The 20,134-nt window shown below is 40.9% G+C and overlaps 1 protein-coding gene across 1 annotated transcript in view; it reads left to right on the top strand.

The window, feature by feature from the left end:
* The window catches only part of LOC105935058 (histone-lysine N-methyltransferase 2B), a 53,133-nt gene extending 35,505 nt beyond the window's left edge, over nt 1-17,628 (top strand). The window contains 15 exon segments of the mRNA XM_036145268.1: nt 21-99; nt 791-951; nt 1,887-2,048; nt 4,103-4,727; nt 4,729-4,798; nt 4,801-6,189; nt 6,223-6,353; nt 7,022-7,145; nt 8,625-8,724; nt 8,810-8,935; nt 9,338-9,590; nt 11,632-11,742; nt 11,831-11,914; nt 12,008-12,137; nt 16,150-17,628. Coding sequence (XP_036001161.1) covers nt 21-99; nt 791-951; nt 1,887-2,048; nt 4,103-4,727; nt 4,729-4,798; nt 4,801-6,189; nt 6,223-6,353; nt 7,022-7,145; nt 8,625-8,724; nt 8,810-8,935; nt 9,338-9,590; nt 11,632-11,742; nt 11,831-11,914; nt 12,008-12,137; nt 16,150-16,425 — 3,821 coding nt within the window. The 3' untranslated portion in view covers nt 16,426-17,628.
* The last annotated feature ends 2,506 nt before the right edge of the window (nt 17,629-20,134 follow it).

Here is a 20,134-nt window from a genome sequence, read left to right as displayed (position 1 = left end):
TTCCCCTCGTCTTTTTCTAGGCTCTCTCCAGATTCAGAAGCTTGGCGTGTTGTCAGAGCTGTCTTCAAATGGGAGGATGCTTTATCCTGTCGGTTATCAGTAAGTGCTCGTTGGATATTGGATACTTTTTTTTTTCTACTGGTTGTGGTGCCATTATTTGGAAATAGAATATTTCTGAAATATTGTTTTCTATCTGTAATTTAGACAGACTTAGACAACTTTATTTGTCATTTTGTATGCACAGAGTGCGTAAAGAACGAAATTTTGTTGCATACAGCTTGTAAATTGCAGTAAAATTAAATTACACTATAAGGTGCAGCAGTGATTTAAAAGTAAACAATTTAAATGTAGACAATGCAGGAGAAGTCACAGTGTACAGGTGAGTATTTTTTAAAAACCATTTGTATGTGCAGAATTGATTCTGCAGGGGCATTTGTGCAAGAATACAGCTTGTAAATGACAGTAGATTTAAAATACAGTATAAGGTGCAGCACTGAATTTAAAAGTAAAGCGATTGAAATGTAAACAATGCAGGAGAAAGTCACAGTGTACAGGTTATTGCCTGTTAATACGATGATTTAGTTTCTTTTATCTTCATAAAATGTTTGGTTTTCCTAAAAGTAGCATTTTTAAAGGATAATTGTTTTAAAATATGGTCTATTTTACTATTAAAAAAACAAAAAATAAACTAGATTTGCTGTGAATTTGTGTGGAGGTAAATGTAGCTGCATCCTGACTTGCGGTGTTTTTACAGAAACTTCTTCTCTCTTCTCTCCTTTTCACTCTGTAGATGCTCTCGGTTGTATTGGAGCACCGTGGACCCCCGCAGGCGCTGTAAGTACACCTGTAAGGTGACAGAAGTGAGCACTCCTCTCCCTGGTGAAGAACAGGATCTGAGGTTGGACAAAGAGGAGAATCACACCATAATCCACAGTCCCAGCCACCACAGAGGTGAGCCGCTTTGCTCCTGTTTGAGCCGCAAAATCAATGAATATGACTAAAGGTTTTACCCCCAAAACCCAGAATTACAATAAGAGATTGCAATTTAGACTTCAGAGTAGGGCTGAACGATTATTTTTTTCTTAATATTGCAATTTAATGCGATTTTTTTTTTTTTTTTTTTTTTTTTTTTTTTTTTTTTTTTTTTTTTTTTTTTTTTTTCCCCCAGTTTAGTTTATCATGTGTTTTTAAAATATATACAAACAACAAATCAATTTGTTTCCTCACCATGTGGATTAGTTGCTAAAAGACCCACAGCATCTAAACTCAGAGCAGAAATGATCGCGTTCTGCCTACGAAATATTTCAACCAAAATTGCAATTTTGACTTTTATCCGCATTAACCACAAGCAACAAAAATGGCCTCTAAATAAAGATGTTTGTAAACAAGAACTATTTTAAATATGAACTTTTAATGTTTCTATTGATCAGAATATTATTCAAGAGAACAGCTTTTAATTTAATTGGACATCAATCCTTGTTGAACATAAAGTGCAAAGTCCGACCAACAAGCAAGTCTATGTATTAAACTGATTGACCAGTACTTAATGCTATGTATGATTATAAAAACTCTAAAACAAGTAATAAGCTTAGATTATCTCACTGCTGCAACTGTCTTCCCTTCCATGTGGAGGCAAACCCACTTTAAACATATTACTGACACCTAATGAACGCTAATTGTTACATAGCCAAAAATTGCAGCTCTCTGCGATTTGGAAATTGCGTTTTTTTAAATCACGATTATATTGAAAATGCGATTAATTGTTCAGCCCTACTTCAGAGCTAAGTTAGTGTTTTTTTCCATGTCATCTGGCCTGTTTCTTTACATCTCATCTTAGTTATCGTGGTCGTGTAGAATAATATACATGAACTTGTATTTATGAGCAGAAATGGAGTCCCCGGATCGCTTCAGCTCGTCTTCCAGCCCAATAAAATCCACAACCCCATCTCCGAACTCTAAAACACACAACACCTCGGGACCAAAGAGTCCTGGTTTCCCACAGGCCAGGAGACCAGCCGGAGGATCATCACGTCCACTCCCGTCTCCCGGTGCGTAGGATGGTTTGTTTTACGTACGCACGGCTCCTGTGGAGTCTTTAAATGCCTCTAATGCATTTGGTTTCATCCTGAATTCTTTTTTTTTTTTTTTTTTTTTTTATACTTTTTTTTTTTATTGAGCATCAGTGATACATTATATAATTTAAATTACAAGAGACATGATGCTCATATTTATATTTTAACCCCCCATCCCAAGAACATTTGACACCAATCCAGCAAGAGTAGATAATTGAGGGTAATACAAGTATATTATAAGTATATTATATAAAATAAAAAATATATATATTAAAAAAATAAAGTAAATTGAAGATAAATAATAAAATCTTTTTTAAAAAGGCTGTGCACCTCACAAAACATGGTACACATGGGCTTAATCATAATCACAGATGACTGCCAGAGGATCATTAAGATGTCCCACTTACTGCACATTTAAAAAGCACCTTAAACAGTTTCTTAAAAGTTCTCAGTCATGCACTCACTAATTTTATTTTTTTTGTAATGTCATTGTTTGAACGTGTGTTTATGTATTTTGACTGATATTGTATTTTGTTATCTTGTGTTGTTGTTGTTTTTTTTATTGTTCCTGCCTCAGGACGACAGATGTAAATTAGCATCTATGCTATAATCTGGCTCATTTACAATCTGAACAAGAGTATATGATTGTTCATTAATGTGCACTGTCCTGATTAAATAAATAAATAAATAAAGTGGCCACAGTTTTAAGTTTACCTAAATGCGTCAGTATCGGACCCCCAGACAGAGAAAAATGTGTCCTTGGATCCCCTTAGACCAGGGGTGTCAAACTCATTTTGGTTGAGGGGCCGCATACAGCTTAATCTGATCTCAAGAGGGCCACACGAGTAAACTCATTGCAAGATTAAATAGAACTAATAAATGTGGACTTGTTGTTGATTTTTATATTAAGTTAATTTCACTTTTACACAATATATTATGAATAATCTCAGCGTTTTTAAGAAAAGTATGAGCAATTTCAACAATACTTTTACTCAGTTAAACATTTACTTGTGCATTATGCATAAGAACGGATCACAGTGATTATACAATGTTGAAAAACATTTATTCACATTTTTTGGAACTTAAAAACACTGTCCTGCATGACAAAATACATCAAACAGATAAAAATTAAGAAATGATTTGAATTTTTCCACACCTGAAGCTTAATCTGTTAATTAAAACACAGCGCCCCTCATGGACAATATAGGAACTGCATATTTTCAATTAAACAAAGTACATGTTTTTTTCAATAATTGTTTTATCATTCTCTTCCTTTTATCTTGTCCACTTGTGAAAGTCAAATCTGATGAGCTCTTTGTGGCATCTTATTGCCACATTGCCAGACAGGACACTGGAGAAAAAAAAAAATAATGATAATGCATTTAGCCACAGGGCCGGACTAAATTGTTCGGCGGGCCGGATCCGGCCCGCGGGCCGTATTTTTGACACCCCTGCCTTAGAGTATATTTTATTTTCTCTAATTGTATGAAATGTGTCAGGTCACTAAACCACAAAGACACCTTGGGTGGATTTTTTTGGATTTCCAATGCAATAAAATTCTTCTACGTGCAAGCAGCGTTGTAAAAGCAATTATGTCTCTATGGCCTTCCCTTACACTGCAAAAACGGATCTAAAAATAAGTAAAATGTTCTTAAAGTTAGTGTATTTGTCCTTGATTTGAGCAGGTAAATAAGATTATCTGCCAATGGACTGAGTATTTTGACCCCTAAAATAAGATAATTAGACATCCTGCACTTGAAATAAGATGATGGAGATGAGTTGCTCCTATTTTAAGTGCACAAATCTTATTCCATTGGCAAATCATCTTATTTACCTGCTCAAATCAAGGACAAATACAATCATTTTAAGAACATTTTACTAATTTTAGGTCTGTTTTTGCAGTGTAGTGTTATATCTCTTCTATCTATGGCACCAAATATGGGCATAGCTACGTTGGTGTCATCCTAAATTCTGTCGCTTGTAGGAACTCTTGACACTCTGTTTTAGTTTTCATTGTTTTATAATTTCAGGATGCGCCTCTCACAAGTCTCATCACATCCTTACTCTGAGGGATCTTGACGACACCAGGCGGCCTCGCAGGATCTCAAGGAGCCGCCGCAGCTCCTCGCCACCAGAAACCGGCCCGTCTGTGACGACGAGCCTCCGCCCCGGGGGCTCCGTCGGCTCCCGATGCGCTCTGTTCAGCTCCCCTCCTCGATCGGCGACCCTAGGGTCCGCCTCTCCGCCTCTTTCCCGTCAAAACTCCACGTCTCCCGTCTGGAACTCTCCCCCCGGGTCGAGCTCCAGCACATCCGGGGGTTTCTCCCCTCGACGAGGCTGCGTCACCCACTCCCCCAGAGGGACGCAGAACTTCAAAATCACGACTCCCGTGACCGCTGAGGTCCCGCAGGACTTCCTGGCGCTGTCGGAGGCAGAAGAGGCGGCCGTTGCCACGACGAACGGCATCTCGCTCGCTCCCGACAGCCTGGAGGAGGAGGAGGAGGTGGCTCAGCTCATGTCTCAGGAGCTGCCGTACACCGTGTTCGACGCCGACGTGGCGGTCGAGTCGATGCTGAGCACCAAGCTGGACTTCGACGAGGCTCTTCTCGCGGACGACGTGGATCTGGGCCGCCGGTCAAGAGGAAAGCGCCGCGACAGACGCGGAGACGGGAGGAGACGATCAAGAGAACGGCTCCGGGGATGAAGACTCCAGCCGTTACTCCAAGATTACACGCGAACTGTGGTGTGTAACGCAGCGAGGAGCCCCGACGCCTTGAGCCAGCCTGCTCCGGCGCAGTCCATCTCCCAGTTAGACGGGGCGGACAGCGGGTCAGAGACGGAGGAAAGAGAGGACAGAGCTAAATGTCGCGTCGTTCAGGGGACGCCCACAAAGCACCTGACCGTTGCTCTGCAGAGGCTGGAGTCCATCTTTTCTCTGCCAAAGTCGAACACCGAGAATCAAGCGTCCAAAGCGGAGTCTCTGGAAAGTTGCCCCTCGCCGGTTTTCCTGGAACCCAGCTCCATGAGCAACGAGCTGTCCCTGCAGGAGGAGGAGGTGGCGTTGGCCTCAGACGGTCCCACGTCTCAGGACGAGACGCCTTTGGATGCGGAGGCGGTGAACTCGAACCAGTACGCCGCCGCCGCCGCCGACCGGGACGAAAGCTCCTCCACCGACTCGGCCGAGGTGTTCAAGGACGACCTAAACGATCCGGACTTTTCCCCGGACTCTGAATCCAAACGATCCCCCGTGGCGCAGAAGAGAACCGTCGTCATACACAGAAAAATGTCCGCAGCAGCAGCAGCAGCCAAGCCTCTGCTGCCCAAAAACTGCCTCCAGTTGAACCCGAATGTGACCCTCATAGCGCCTCAGGTCAGGCACCACGTCGGCCCCGTTTCGTCCCCGTCCGCCCCTTTCTGCGCGTTCCAGTGTCCCGTGTCCTCCCCCATCGTGATCAACGGCTTAAACGCTTTACCCGTCCAGCCCGGCGCCACCCGGGGCCGAGCCATCGCCATCCGCCTGGACGGCGCCAAGCCGGAGGGATCCCAGCAGGCGCAGGGCCATCAGAACCATCAGAACCAGGCCGAGGCCGTGAACCCGCCCGCCCCACCCGCTCCCGTCCGGCAGGTCTTACTCGTCAACCGGCAGGGGCAGATTCTGGTCAAAGACCCCAAAACCAACACTTTTCTGACGCATCCTGGAAACTCGCCTACTTACAGCAAAATAAGCCAAATCGCCAAGATGCTCCACGGCGGGAAGAGTTTAAATCAGTCCGTGCCGCGTGTGATAATAAAGCCTCGCGCCGGCTCGTCAGCTCTGAACGCTTCTCCCGCCAACCACGCGAGTCCGGACAGGAAGGTCATCATCAAACTGGTGCCGGTGAAACCCGCCGTAGCGCCGGCTCCTTTAGTGCCCGTCACGGTGCAGAGCTTTGCTCCGGCGGTCGTCTCCAGGATGGAAGCGTGCGCCGCCCAGGCCGCCGTCGTCAGGGCGCCGGTCGCCGAAACGGAGACGCAAAGGTCGGCGCCGACGCCGATCATTCTCAACACTCGCAGACGAAAGGCGAGGCAGCGACCGGCGTCGCCGCTGCCGGACACCGAGGACTCGGATCAGGCCTCGGTGGGGCGTTCAGAGTCGCCCGGCGGCGTCCAGAGCGAACCGGGACGCCACCAGGTCCGCGTGAAGCTGGTGTCTCCGCTCTCAGAGAGACCGTCCAGGAAGAAATCAAAGTTGGACTTCTTAAAGGATCCGTCTAGTGAAACGGAGGAAATTAAGCCGTCAAGGTAAGACGTTTTTTTTTTTTTTTGAAGATCCTGAAAAGCAAAAAAACAAAAAAAAAAATCTCAGCAGATGTTTTATGAGACATTTAAACCTACGACGGAGTATTAGGGCCACACATGAAGAGAAAAAATATTTTTGCCATGACGACATTAAACTCAACATTTCGAGAATAAAGTTGATATATCGTGGTGACTTTAATCTCGACGTGTCGACATTAAACTTCTTCTTTTTTTAAACACCTTCTCAGCTGGATTTGGTTTGTAAAACAGATTCTGTCTCTAGGAGTGGTGAGGAGCAACGTCCCAAATATCCCGGGACGTCTTCTTGATATCTATAATAGATATCTTTATTATGCCACTCCGATGCGGGTTAGCTTGGCTACAATGGCGCAGATGTTCTAAATAGATGTTGCCTAAAACGCTCTGCTCTTTTATTATTTAGATAATGACTTAAATCACAGAAGAATTGAGCCCGTTTGTGGTCCCTCTTTCTTTAATGCATCTTGTTAGCACCGCTCACAGATGTTCAGTGGGACTCTCTTACCATCTTAAAAAAAACAACTAATTATTCATCAATTAATGAATAATTATTTTGTCAAAACTGTTTTGGTAATGTCTATTTTTTGGTGGAAATCTAAAATAAGTCGCTTCTTTTTCATTCTTTTTAGCAGGCCAAGTGGCGTCAGAGTCAAAGCGCCAACAACAGACGAGGTTCTAGATTTGGACCGGGTGAACGTGTTTGAGCCGAAGAGGATCACTGCTCCTCCTCCTCCTCTGGCATCTTCTTTCAGGTACGTCAGGTACAAGCTAGGTATTCTTTCAGCCACAGAGGTATATTTTTAAACAATAATTCAATTCAATTTTATTTCTATAGCGCCAATTCATGAAACATGTCATCTCAAGGCACTTTACAAAGTCAAATTCAATCATATTATACAGATTGGTCAAAAATTTCCTATATAAGCAGGGTTCCCACGGGTCCTTGAAATCCTTGAAAGTTTGTGAATCTGAAAAAATAAATTCAAGGCCCTTGAAAGTTCTTGAGAACAGCCAAAAAAACACCTTGTCCTTGAATTTTTTTGTGTGGTTGAAAGTTCACACAGATGACGACTCGTGTGTCATTATTTTACTACCACACTATCTTTTAAAATTATGTTGATTCCGCAGACTTTTAATTTGCAAAAGTACGTTAGCTCTTCTTCATTAGTTGGTAGGCTACGGTTTAGGCCTACGTGCGTCCAATAGGTTACATTCACGCAGTGTTGCCAACTCAGCGACAGAGTCAAAGTCAAAAACCAGCTTAATCAAAGATGAAAGTAAGTGAAACAAATTTAAATAATTCTGAACATCTCAATGCTGCACTTTTTTCCATAAAATTTCATGAAACGGTAGGCTAATGTACATCTTATATGTAATGTAGTATGGCATAGCCATGTACTGTGGATATAAATGTAGGCTATAAATATGATCAATATCAATGTAGGCTATAAATTAAGTCCACTTTCTTGCATTGCTTCTGACCCAACAACTTCTATGCCGTTTAGTCTTTTATTGAATTTGCATTGTATTAAAATATGATAACCTATTCAGCGGTCACAGTAGGTAAATGCCGCCACGTGTGGTCCTTGAATTTGAGGAAATTGGTCCTGGAAAGTCCTTGAAAGGTCCTTGAATTTATTTGATGTTCACCAAGGTGTGGGAACCCTTTATAAGGGAACCCAGTTGATTGCTTCAAAGTCCCGACAAGCAGCATTCACTCCTGGAGAAGCGTAGAGCCACAGGGAGAGTCGTCTGCATTGTCCATGGCTTTGCAGCAATCCCTCATACTGAGCAAGCATGAAGCGACAGTGGAAAGAAAAACTCCCCTTTAACGGGAAGGAAAAACCTCCGGCAGAACTGGGCTCAGTATGAACGGTCATCTGCCTCTACCGACTGGGGGTTACAGAAGACAGAGCAGAGACACAACAAGAGAAACAAAAAAGCACAGAAGCACACATTGATCTAGTAATCTGTTCTACATTAGATGATAATAGCGGGTGAGCCGTCTTCTCTGGATGATGTCACAGTTAACAGAACGCCAGACCAGGTGTACCTACTATGAAGAAAAGAAAGTTAAAAGCTGAAATGATGACAAGCAATGCAAACTGGAGAACAGTAGAATATCTAATGATGTTACTGTAAATGCCTGTTGTCTAAACAAGCGTCTTTCTTTAAATGTGTTTTAATTTCCTTTTTTCCTTTTTTATTCCACCGGGTTTCTTCAGGCGTCCTCAGGCTAAGACTCCAGCTCCGTCCACCCTTTCCTCACAGAGTAAAACCCACACGTGGGTCAGCTCTCGACACGGCGAGCTTTCTGATTGGGCTCCGTACGCAGGTCTGAGGCGCCGCTTTATCGTTGGTTTTCGTGTGTGTGTGCGCGAGAGAGAAATTGAATCAAGTCGTTGCTCCTGATCCTGCAGGTTTAAGCTCAGAAGACGACGCCCCTGCACTGAAATACAGGAAGAAGATCTGCATGAACCAGCCTCACCTGCGGTTTGAAATCACCAGCGAGGACGGCTTCAGCGTTAAGGCTAACAGCATAGAGGGTAGGAGTGGTTCATCCACTTCGATTGTACACTGCAAAAAGAGAACTAAAAATAAGTACAATTTTCTTGAAATTAATGTATTTGCCCTTGATTTGAACAGGTAAATAAGATTATTTGCCAATGGAATGAGTATTTTTTTTACCCCTAAAATAAGATGATTAGAAATCCTGCACTTGAAATAAGGTGATGGAGATGAATTGTTCCTATTTTAGGTGCAAAAATCTTATTCCATTGGCAAATAGTCCGATTTATCTGCTCAAATCAAGGAAAAATACTTTAATTTCAAGAAAAAAAAATCGTATTTTTAGGTCTATTTTTGCAGTGTAACGCCAGGGGTGGAAAAAAAATAAATAAATCACCTACATTCTTAAACTCAAATTGTATTGTTTCTTCTCCCCTCAGTGGCGTGGCGCGCTGTGGTCGACCGCGTCCTCGACTCCCGAGCGGATTTCCACCTGAAGCAGCTTCCGTTGGGCGTGATGAGCGGCCAGCGGGTGCTCGGCGTGATCCACGACGCCGTCATCTTCCTGCTGGAGCAGCTGGAGGGCGCGGCCAGCTGCAAGCGGCACCGCTTCCGCTTCCACCGCTGCGACCAAGCCGAGGAGGAGCTGCCCCTCAACCCGAGCGGCTGCGCGCGCTCCGAAGTTTACACGCGGTGCGGACCCTTCTCCTTTTGCATGTGTAGATGGTTATCTCTCTACTCTGGTCCAGGTGTCACCTCCTAGCAGGGTTCCCGCGGATCCTTAAAAAGTCTTAAAAGGCATTGAATTCTGTAATATAAAACTAAGGCCTTAATTGGCATTAAAATGTCTTAAATCAGTCTTTCTTAGGTCTTAAAATTGTTACCAGGTCATAAATAGGATTTTATTTTTGTAATCCTTACCAAACAGTAAAATAATTGACACAATTATACATTTTTTAATTTACCAAACGGCTCAATGTAACCATTATTGGTTCCGTCCCGATAGCGGAACCAATAAAAACTGTTGCAGCCGGACCATAGCTGCGAAAAAGAGTTGGCACTGGTTATGTTGTGGTTTTTAAAACTGATTTATAGTTTATTTTAGTAGGGAACAAAACAAAGTTTGTGAATTCAGTTCAGTAGTTGTTAAAAATATATCTGTAGTTGGTGTGTTTTTAGCTTTCTTCCTATATGGAAAGTTTTTCAAAATTTTAAACATGTCTACTGGGCCAGAAAGTAATGGTTTATGTTAAAATAAACATTTGGGTGAAGTTGTCGCAACCAGGTTTATCTTGTTTATCGTGAAGCTGGTCTTAACTTTTTATTTCAAGTGGCATTAAAAAGTCTTAAAAAGTCTTGAATTTAACTTGCCTAATGCTGTAGGAACCCTGTCTTAGGGAACCGGACCTCCTTCTATCCCAGCTCTGCTGGTGAGGCGACCTCTGCTAATAAACCAACCTGAAGGTTCTTTGGCAGAGACTTGGTCCTGTTCCTGAAGAGCAGGTGTCCTCCATGTTTTAGATAGTTTTCCTCCTCCAACACATGTAGCAGGTATTAGCAGGCTGCAGGAGAATTAATAACATGAGGAAAATAAGTGGTATGTGGTTCTGGTGTGCTGGAAGGAGGCATCTGAAACATGCAGGAGTCCAGCTCCTATCCGACTCCAGGTGTCTCCAAAGTCGATCTATATACGAAGGAAAGAAAACGTTTAAAGTAATTTAAAGTAATGCTGAGAGAAGATTAAAGAATATTTTCAAAAGCACCGAAATAAAAACAATTTGTTGTTCAGCGTCTCTTTCCATAATCCATATTGGGTTTCTCCTCTTGGTTCCGGTGCTGTGTTAAGTCGTTTTCCAGCACATACAAGCTGCTTTTTCAATAAATGAATAAAAAGCATACATTTTAAAAGCTTAATGATGTCTAAACTAGCAGAAAACAATAGTTTAAAGAGCATTATTTGACATATATTTTTTTAAAACATTTTTATTATTGTTAAAACAGATGTACAATGGCATTCAGATTGTAGTGTTCAAGCAGTTGTTACAATTCCTTTGACCGTATACAATATAATAAGAACCACACAGCAATTCAACATTTTTATATTTTTATAAACCCCATCCAACCCCAACTATCCCTGTGCCGGCAAAGAAAAAAAAATGTATATATTGGGAGGAATAAAAAAAAAAGTTGGGGGGGGGGGGGTTACTATCCCAAAATGGAAACACTCTACATTGGGACTTGTTTACTAGTGAGAAGGGAGAGTTACAAGTTTATCAAAATAACCCAATAGAGGCCCCATACTTTATAAAAATGTTTGGTCGATCCTTTCAGAAAGTATTTAACTTTTTCTATTTTTAGGAACATCATCATATCAGAAAGCCACATTGATGCCTTAGGTGGAAATTGGGATTTCCATTCTAAAAGTATTCTCCTTCGAGCGATCAGAGTTGTGAAAACATTTGCCTTGCTAGAAATCCCTGCATCAACCCCAAAAATAGCCATTAAAGGACTAGGTTTTAGACGCAACGTTCAAGATCCTAAATATTGATTTATTTGACATATATTGACAGGGATTTCTCATAACAGCTGAAAAATAATACACTTTGTATGGTTTCAACAATCACAGGACAGTTTGTGAGGGGGGAAAAAAACCACTGAGGCTTTAATTTGTCATTTAAAAAACAGACGGTTAACTTGTTTTTTCTCTTTACGTCTTTTTTTTTTCTCTAACCAGGAAAGCAACGTTTGATATGTTCAACTTCCTGGCGTCACAGCACAGACCGCTCCCTGAGTTGGTCGGCCCCTTTGATGAAGACGATGATGAGTTCCCACTTAAATCCTCCAGGTGAGCTGATTTTTAAATCTCTGCCGTTTGTTGACCTTGGCTAAAAGAAAGCAGCAGGTCCGACTCTTCTTTGTTCCGACTCCTCTAGACGAGCCACCAGCAGCGAGCTTCCCATGGCGATGAGGTTCAGACACCTGGAAAAAATCTCCAAAGAAGCAGTTGGCGTTTACAGGTAACTTGTGGGGGTGAAATACATGTGAACAAATTGAAGATTTGTCGCACGTTCAGAGTAACCAAAGCAACTTTCTCGACCGTCGCCACGTAGATCTCCGATCCACGGCCGCGGCCTTTTCTGCAAGAGGAACATCGACGCTGGGGAGATGGTGATCGAGTACGCCGGCACGGTCATTCGAGCTGTCCTGACGGATAAACGGGAGCAATACTACGACAGCAAGGTTAGTGAGAGTTTCCAGAGACTAAAAGGATCATGTTTGGACGCAGACGTGTAAAATAAAAGCAACAACATCGGCCAGCACCTGTGCTTCCCTACACCAACACTTAAAGAAGGCAAGGCAAATTTATTTATATAGCACAATAGACCCCTTGCAACCACATGACTCCGTTACCCAGAACCCCTTGCGTGGCGGCCATATTGGTTGGCACGCCATTTGACGAAATGACGAGTTCTCCAGGTATTTTTCTTCTTTAGATAACGCATCACAAGATGGTTTTAAGAGTAGGTTGATGGTTGATGGTATCAGATTGCCAGATCCACACAGCAAAAGCCTGAAGGGACGGAGCGAGTCTGTGAAATGCTGGCCAAGGGTTTCGTACCGCGACATACAGCTGCTTTATAAACACGCAGGCCAGTACGGACAAGAGAGCACGAAAGCCATGAAACCACTGGACGGCTACAATTATTTTATATCAGGAAAAAGGCTCCAGCAACGCCCGCGACGCCATGAGGGATTAAGAGGGTCAGAAAATGGATGGATGGATGTTCAGACATGTTTGTGTAACAGCACAAAGCAGAGAGGAAGACCCGCCCGGTAGGTTAAAAAAACATCACTCACTACGGATTATTTAGGTGTTTTTGTCTTGTTAAAATGGGTGGGGGTGTCGGCGACATTGCAGCGTAAACATAGAAGTACTAGCGCCTGTGAACGGGCGGAGGGGAGGTGGCGATCGTTACACTGGCCGGAGAGCCGCCGCTGTCTGGAGCAGCAGGAAGCGGGTGCCTACAAGCGGGTTCCTTACAAGTCGTAGGCATTGTTTAGATTCCAAAAATAAACTAACTAAAAGTACGCTCTAAATCACCCGTTTTGTCATGTAGTAGACGAGCTGTCAGGCTAGCCTGCCCACCAAGATGGAGGCGCGCACCCCCGATCACGTGACTGTGACGTCAGATGCAAGGGGTCTATTCAGTACAGAGAAAATGCAAAGTGCTTTACATGATTAAAATACAGGAAAATAAAACAAAATATAATCAAGTAGGAATAAAATGTAGAAACAAAAAAGAATATCAATAAACAGATGGACCAAAAAAGTTGAACTAATGCTGTTTCAGTAGAACAGTTTAACTAGAACAGTCAAAGGCAATCTTAAACAAATGTGTTTTTAATCTTGATTTAAAGAACTCAGGCTTTCCGCACCTTTACAATTTTCTGGAAGTTTGTTCAAGATAAGCGGAGCATAGGAACTAAATGCTGCTTCTCCTTGTTTGGTTCTGGTTCTAGGTATACAGAGAAGGCTGGAGCCAGATGACCTTAGTGGTCTGGAGGGTTGATACACTGATAACAAGTCTGTGATGTATTTAGGTGCTAAGCCATTCAGGGATTTATAGACTAACAGAAGTATTTTAAAGTCTATTCTCTGAGATGCAGGGAGACAGTGGAAGGACTTTAGAACTGGGGTGATGTGCTCTACTTTCTTAGTCTTAGTGAGGACGCGGGCAGCAGCGTTCTGGATCAGCTGCAGCTGTCTGATCCACTTTTTAGGCAGACCTGTGAAAACAACATTGCAGTAATCAATTCTACTATATCAATTAAAGAAGACATTATTTTAATGTTTATTTTAATAACAGCAATATTAAAAAAAGACAATGATCAGTTTAGCATACCAATCAACATAATCGCAGCATAATTTAACGGTTATTTCAAAAATACTTTTGACAGAGCAGTTAAACACAAATAATTTAGCTTTTTTTTGCAGGTGGTTGTGGGACTATTCAATAACTGATCAAAATATCACAAAATGTTAATTTCAGTCGTATTCTTGCTCTTTTTTTCTTCTTACATTTTTGACATGAATTCATTAATTGTATTTTCCCTAAGCCCTTTTATTTTGTCATAGTTACTCACAAATACAAAAAAACTTTTAGATTATATTTTCTTTTTAATTATTAAACAGATGTACAACAGCTTTCCCTGCGCCTGATAATTTACACATTTCTGTTTTTAAATGCGTTGGTTGCTCTATTCTCTTGAAATGTAAAGTGGGCGGGGCATATACAAAGGGGGTGGGGCAGAAACAGAGGGGTCGGTCTTTGGAGCAGTGTCACAGCCTCAGCTTGTTGCCTATTGGCTGAGGGTCACCCTCCAGGAAGTTGGATGCCTCATTATACCATTTTTTTGAAGAGGAGCTGCTAGCAAGAGCTAACTGTTGTTGTATTTCCAGATGCAGAGACAGAGGTAGGGAAAATAATATAATAATGAATTTACAGCTGCCAAAGATTTAAGGAAAAAAAGATAATAATAATGCAGAGAGAAATTATAACGACTAAATTATACGCCATAAATGGAAATTGACATTGATTTGTCAATCATTTATTGAATAAATCTCATCTTTTTTTCTTTTTAATTTCCCACTTATTCATTTAACCTCTTTACTTGGTGAGCAATTTATGCATTAAACTAATAATTTATCTTTGAATCTATTCTAGAGTTGGAGGTTGGCAGGATTGTGTGCTCTCTCCATCACGTGCATAATTATAGAGGCATGTCCATACAGAGGCAGAAATGACAAAGTGTTGTGAAAATAACGTGAATGCTATAAAAGGAACTGTGTTTCAACCCGTTTTCATTGAAGAAAGTTTACCCTAACTTCTGTTGTGATTTATAATTTAACATTTATATAATTTACTTCAGTGTTGCCCTCCAGTGTAACGACAGGGGAAACACTGTTGCTGCACAGAGCAGAAATTACATTATCAGCTCAAAACCTCCATACCAAGAGGGAATAGCAGTTTTGTTTGTTGATTTATTGCAGTTTGCAGTCTGATATTCATGCAGGAACGACGGCATCATTAACTGAGCTGCATGTTAAATTGGTCTCGCCGCACGCTGTGATGCAAATAGAAAGCAGCCCAGAGAGGGATGCTGCCGGTCGGAGGCGGCAGACTCTTCTTACGCTCTACAGAGCGACCGGCGGCTTCTTCAGCCGTCAGTAAAAATAACCGAGCAGAAGCAATCCTGATGCTGCGTTACACTGAAGAGGCACCATGTTCATTCTCAGTTTTATGTCACTCAGATACGTTGAGGTAATCAATTTCCTATTGTCTCTCATGCTGTTTTCGCAGGCTGAGTGCAAGGATTTCTGTTAAAGTCTAACTTTTGCTTGACCTTCTTATTTTAATGGGTTTTAATGGCTTAGCTTCTACAAGTCTGGGGATAAAACATGAAAATGTGGCGTAACTCCTTTGTAGCTGAGCTGCGGCTACTGATTTAGTTAAAAATCGGGGGAATGTTTGTTTGTTAATTTCTGAAAGTGAAAATCAAGTAGACCTATTAGAAACAGCAGGATAAACTGTCTTGATATTCATGGCCAACATCTGATGGAACCCAGCTCTCAGATAATTGGATATAAAATAAGATACAAGGATTATTATTACAGAAATATCGACTGACTGAAAATGTGAATTTTCAAAAAGTCTGGAGTAATGTGGAGTAACAAACTTTATACTACTGCCTAAAGGCCTTTGTTTGGGCAGTAGTATAAAGCTTGTTACTCATCATAATCCAGACTTTTTGAATTGAGAAAGCTTCCTGGAGAGGAAGCAAAACGTCTTCAACTACGAAAAACAAGTCCAGTTCTTTTGTTTTTTTTTACTTTTTTTGAAATTTTTCTACCACAGTTTTTCCTTCCACCAAACTTTCTCTAAACGGGTTGAACAGCGAAGACCTTTAGCAATGACATTTTGTGGCTATCTCACCTGCAGCAACTTATATTTCTGTATAATAATTTATCTGTTATGTTCTCAGACATTTTGTTGGCAAGTAAACACTTGAAACATCCCTTTGTGTAATCAACCAATACCAGTCGCACTTTTTAAATTGAATTACTGAAATAAATTTTTGCTAATATTCAAATGTATTGAGGTGCACCTGTTTAAACGTGTACAATAATCCTAATTTATTTTATTTTATTATTTTTTTATGACTGTTTTCATCATGTGTCGCTTCGCTTCAGGGCATCGGCTGCTACATGTTCCGCATCGACGACTTCGACGTGGTGGACGCGACGATGAAGGGCAACGCGGCCCGCTTCATCAACCACTCGTGCGAGCCCAACTGCTACTCCCGCGTCATCAACGTGGACGGCCGCAAGCACATCGTCATCTTCGCGCTGAGGAAGATCTACCGGGGCGAGGAGCTCACCTACGACTACAAGTTCCCCATCGAGGGCGACGACAACAAGCTGCACTGCAACTGTGGGGCCAGACGGTGCCGCCGCTACCTTAACTAGTAGCTCTATTCACGCGCGCTCTCTGTAGCAAGAAGCCATCTTTTTTTTTTTTTCTTTTTTTTTTTTTTTGTCCCGACGAATAAGAAGGAGTTTAACTTATAGACAAATCATGGGCGGCGCGTTTTCTCGTAGCTCTCCTCAAATCCTCGGAGGATTTCCGGACAGTTCTGGCGTTCCTTTTGGACTTGAAGCAGTCTTGTCTTTTCACTCCGCACACTTTCCAGGCTGAAATTCAGTCTATACACATAATTACCCAAACACCTACAAATCGACCCCCCCATCCATAGTTATTAACGAGGAAAGAAGGACGTGCCGGCGTGTCTGCAACTACGAGATCAAAAAGACGGAGATGAGGAGAATTTATTCTGCACCTTAGTTTGACACAAGCTCGTCTGGCGGCAGACTGGACACGTTTCCCCTTTCATGTGAACACATCACACCCTCAGCACCTTGTGTACGTTGTAGAGCAGCTACATTTCAACTCTGCTCTGATGAGCAAGGGACTTCAATGTTTTAGGTCTTTTTGATGTTTATCCCCAAAAGGTTAGTTTTGATAGTCCTCCCTCAGTCCTTCCCCCCTCATGCAGTCTATTAAACGTTTTCCTTTTTATTTTGTGATTTGAAGAAATGATTTGAATGCTTTTATCCCACTGATATTCTTTTCTTTTGGTGTGTTTTAAGGCTCATGAGGGAGACGTTTTCCTTGTTGCAGGACTCTCTCATCCTGCCATTGCAGTTCTTTCTTAAAACGTTTTGTATATTTGAACAATAAATGTCTATTAAAACCAACCACCTGAAGCGCGTTTGAGCTTTTGAACAGCTGGAGGCTGCCGGCGTTTCTCCTTCTGGTCACGATTCTCTCAGGTGTGCTGCTTCTAAGGTTTAATAAAGCAAGGTTGTATTTAATTAAACGTTTAACGAACGCGGCGTCCTCGTCATTAAAGCTTTCTAATATGAAAAGGAGCACACCTCAGACAAGAGTCTGCTCTCATTGGGGAAACCAGATCAAGTCACTGGTTGTATAATCTCTTATTATTACTGATTTGAAATCGTAATTGAATTTCACATGCAAAGCCATGATACTTTACAGGCAGACCATGGACCCTGTAAATAGTTGTATAAAAAATTTCTAAACCTGTTACATATTTTTTTACATTACATTTTTTTTTTTTATTTATGTTCAATAAAAGCTTGTTCAAAGTTTCCTTTCTAATGTCTGCTTTTTGTCCAAGGAAAGGTAGTTTGATAAATATTCAAAGAGGTGTAACAAAAATAATTGAATTGCAGGTGTCTCAGAACTTTATCTGGAGCCATCTGTGTAAAGGAGGCCTGGAGGAAATGGGCTAAAACTTTAAAATTATATCTTGGAATCACAAATATCAGAATCAGACATACTTTAATAATCCCAGAGAGATATTACTTTTGTTACACGCTCCAGATATACATTATATATATATATATATATATATATATATATATATATATATATATATATATATATATATATATATATATATTTACAACATTCCACACCAAGTAATATAAATATATAAGTCAATATATATATACGTGTGTGTGTATATATGTATATATGTGTGTGTATATATGTATGTGTATATATATGTATGTATATATGTGTGTGTATATATATATGTGTGTGTGTGTGTATATATATATATATATATATATATATATATGTGTGTGTATATATATATATATATATATATATATGTATGTATGTATGTATGTATGTGTGTGTGTGTATATATATATATGTGTGTGTATATATATATATATATATATATGTATATATATATATATATATGTATGTGTGTGTGTGTATAACCATACATCCAAAAAAAGTGATAAATACAACTTCATGTTGGCCTATCGCACAAAACTTAAATAAAGCACACTGAGGTTTGTGATTGTTGCGCTGTGGGAAAACGTCAGAGATCTGTATTTAACAGTGAAGGAGTGGACAAAAACTGCATCAATGGGAATTGAACAGCTTGACCAGGAAGAACACAAAGGTCTTTATTACCCTTAAATAGATGTTAACTTTTAATGAAACATTAGTTCTTATTTTTGGAGGTTTTGCTTGCAGTTACATCCGGCATAATGGTATTGTGGCATTTCAGGAAAAAAACGTATATACTGACAGTCAAACACGGTGGTGGTAGTGTGATGGTCTGGGGCTTATTTAGCATCTGGAGGAGATGTTGTGGAACCAGGAATTCTGTCTCTACCAGAGACTCCTGAAGAATATCTGATCTAAAGTCTGAGAGTAAATCCACCCTTAGGGGGAAAAAGTTTTGAAACCGTCTAGTCAAAGTCTGGACTTAAATATGATTGAGTTGCTGCGTCATGACCTTAAACAGTTCACTCACAATTAAGGATTCTCCAGTGTGGCTCAATTGAAATAATTCAGTTTTTTTTTTAGCCTAATAAATGAAAAATAATAATTTGAAGAATTGCATTATGTATTTACTTTGATATTAAAATTTTATGAGTTTTTCTGTCCATTTGCACCATTGTTCTTCAGCTGCAGCACTTCAAACATGGAGTCCCTCAAGGCTGTATTTTGGGGCCTGTTCTATTTTTGCTCTACATGCTGCTTCTGGGATCTATGTTTAAAGAGTTTAATATTCTATTGTTTTGCAGCCGATTTACACGAGTATGACGATTAAAAACTAATAACCATAAAGTTATTAGACCGCATGAATTCAGAGCATGGATGGAATCAAATTTCCTCCATCTGGATGTAAATAAAACACAAACCATTTTATTTGGGTGAAAGGATTTGCCACATAACTCTGGGACGATTCTTGGGACCCTAACTTCATACATTTGATCTTCAGTTGGAAATATTGGTGTCTTTTAAAGTTCTTTAAAATTAGACGAGTGAATTAAAGTGAATATGTCTCTTAGCTGAGGCATAGTCCTTTTTTTTTTTTTTTTTGTTTCAGATGTAGAAAAACAGTCATGGCTTTTCTTACAACACGCTAAGAATACTGTTGACTTCACTATACTGGCTCTCTTTCCGTACTGATTTTATAATTAGTTTATAACGCTCTGGCTCCTTCTTATCTTCAGGATCTTTTGCAGCTTCATCTAGAGCACTGAGGTCAAACAACCAGATGCTTTTAGATGTTCCAAGATCCAGACGTTTGAGGTAGAGATGATGGTGCTTTCGCTGTTGCTACTCCCCGCCCATAGTTTGGAGAACTTCTAGGTGCCTTTAAAGACTTTTACTCCATAGTGTTCAAAATATAGGCCGACAATGATTTATATAAACCTTTTTTTTTTCTGTTTTATGGGATGACTTTATTATTTTGTTTTCCCATAGTATTGCTACTGTTGGTTTTGCTGCTTTGTTGTACAGCTCATCTGGTTTTTAAAGTGCTTTATAAATAAATTGGCATCGCCACTTTTCTAAGCTGAGCAATCAACTTGATTAAAAGAAAAAGTTTAAGTTCAATATTTTAGTAGCAGTTCAAAGTGAAGCAAAAGCTCGGTCTGGCACTGAAACGACAGTCGTACGGTAATCTTTTTAAGCTCAGATTGGGGGAAACCCTGACATTTGCTTTTCTATGTAAGTCCTGCGGTCTGGGACGCTCTTATCAGGTTCACTGGGAATCATACGAAATGTTCCTGATGTGGGAGCAGAGACACCTGCAGACCGCCCTCGCCATGTTTATACTGCAGG

The sequence above is a fragment of the Fundulus heteroclitus genome, chromosome 13 (assembly GCF_011125445.2).
Source record: "Fundulus heteroclitus isolate FHET01 chromosome 13, MU-UCD_Fhet_4.1, whole genome shotgun sequence".
Lineage (NCBI taxonomy): Eukaryota > Metazoa > Chordata > Actinopteri > Cyprinodontiformes > Fundulidae > Fundulus > Fundulus heteroclitus.
This window is presented reverse-complemented; position numbering and strand designations above follow the sequence as displayed.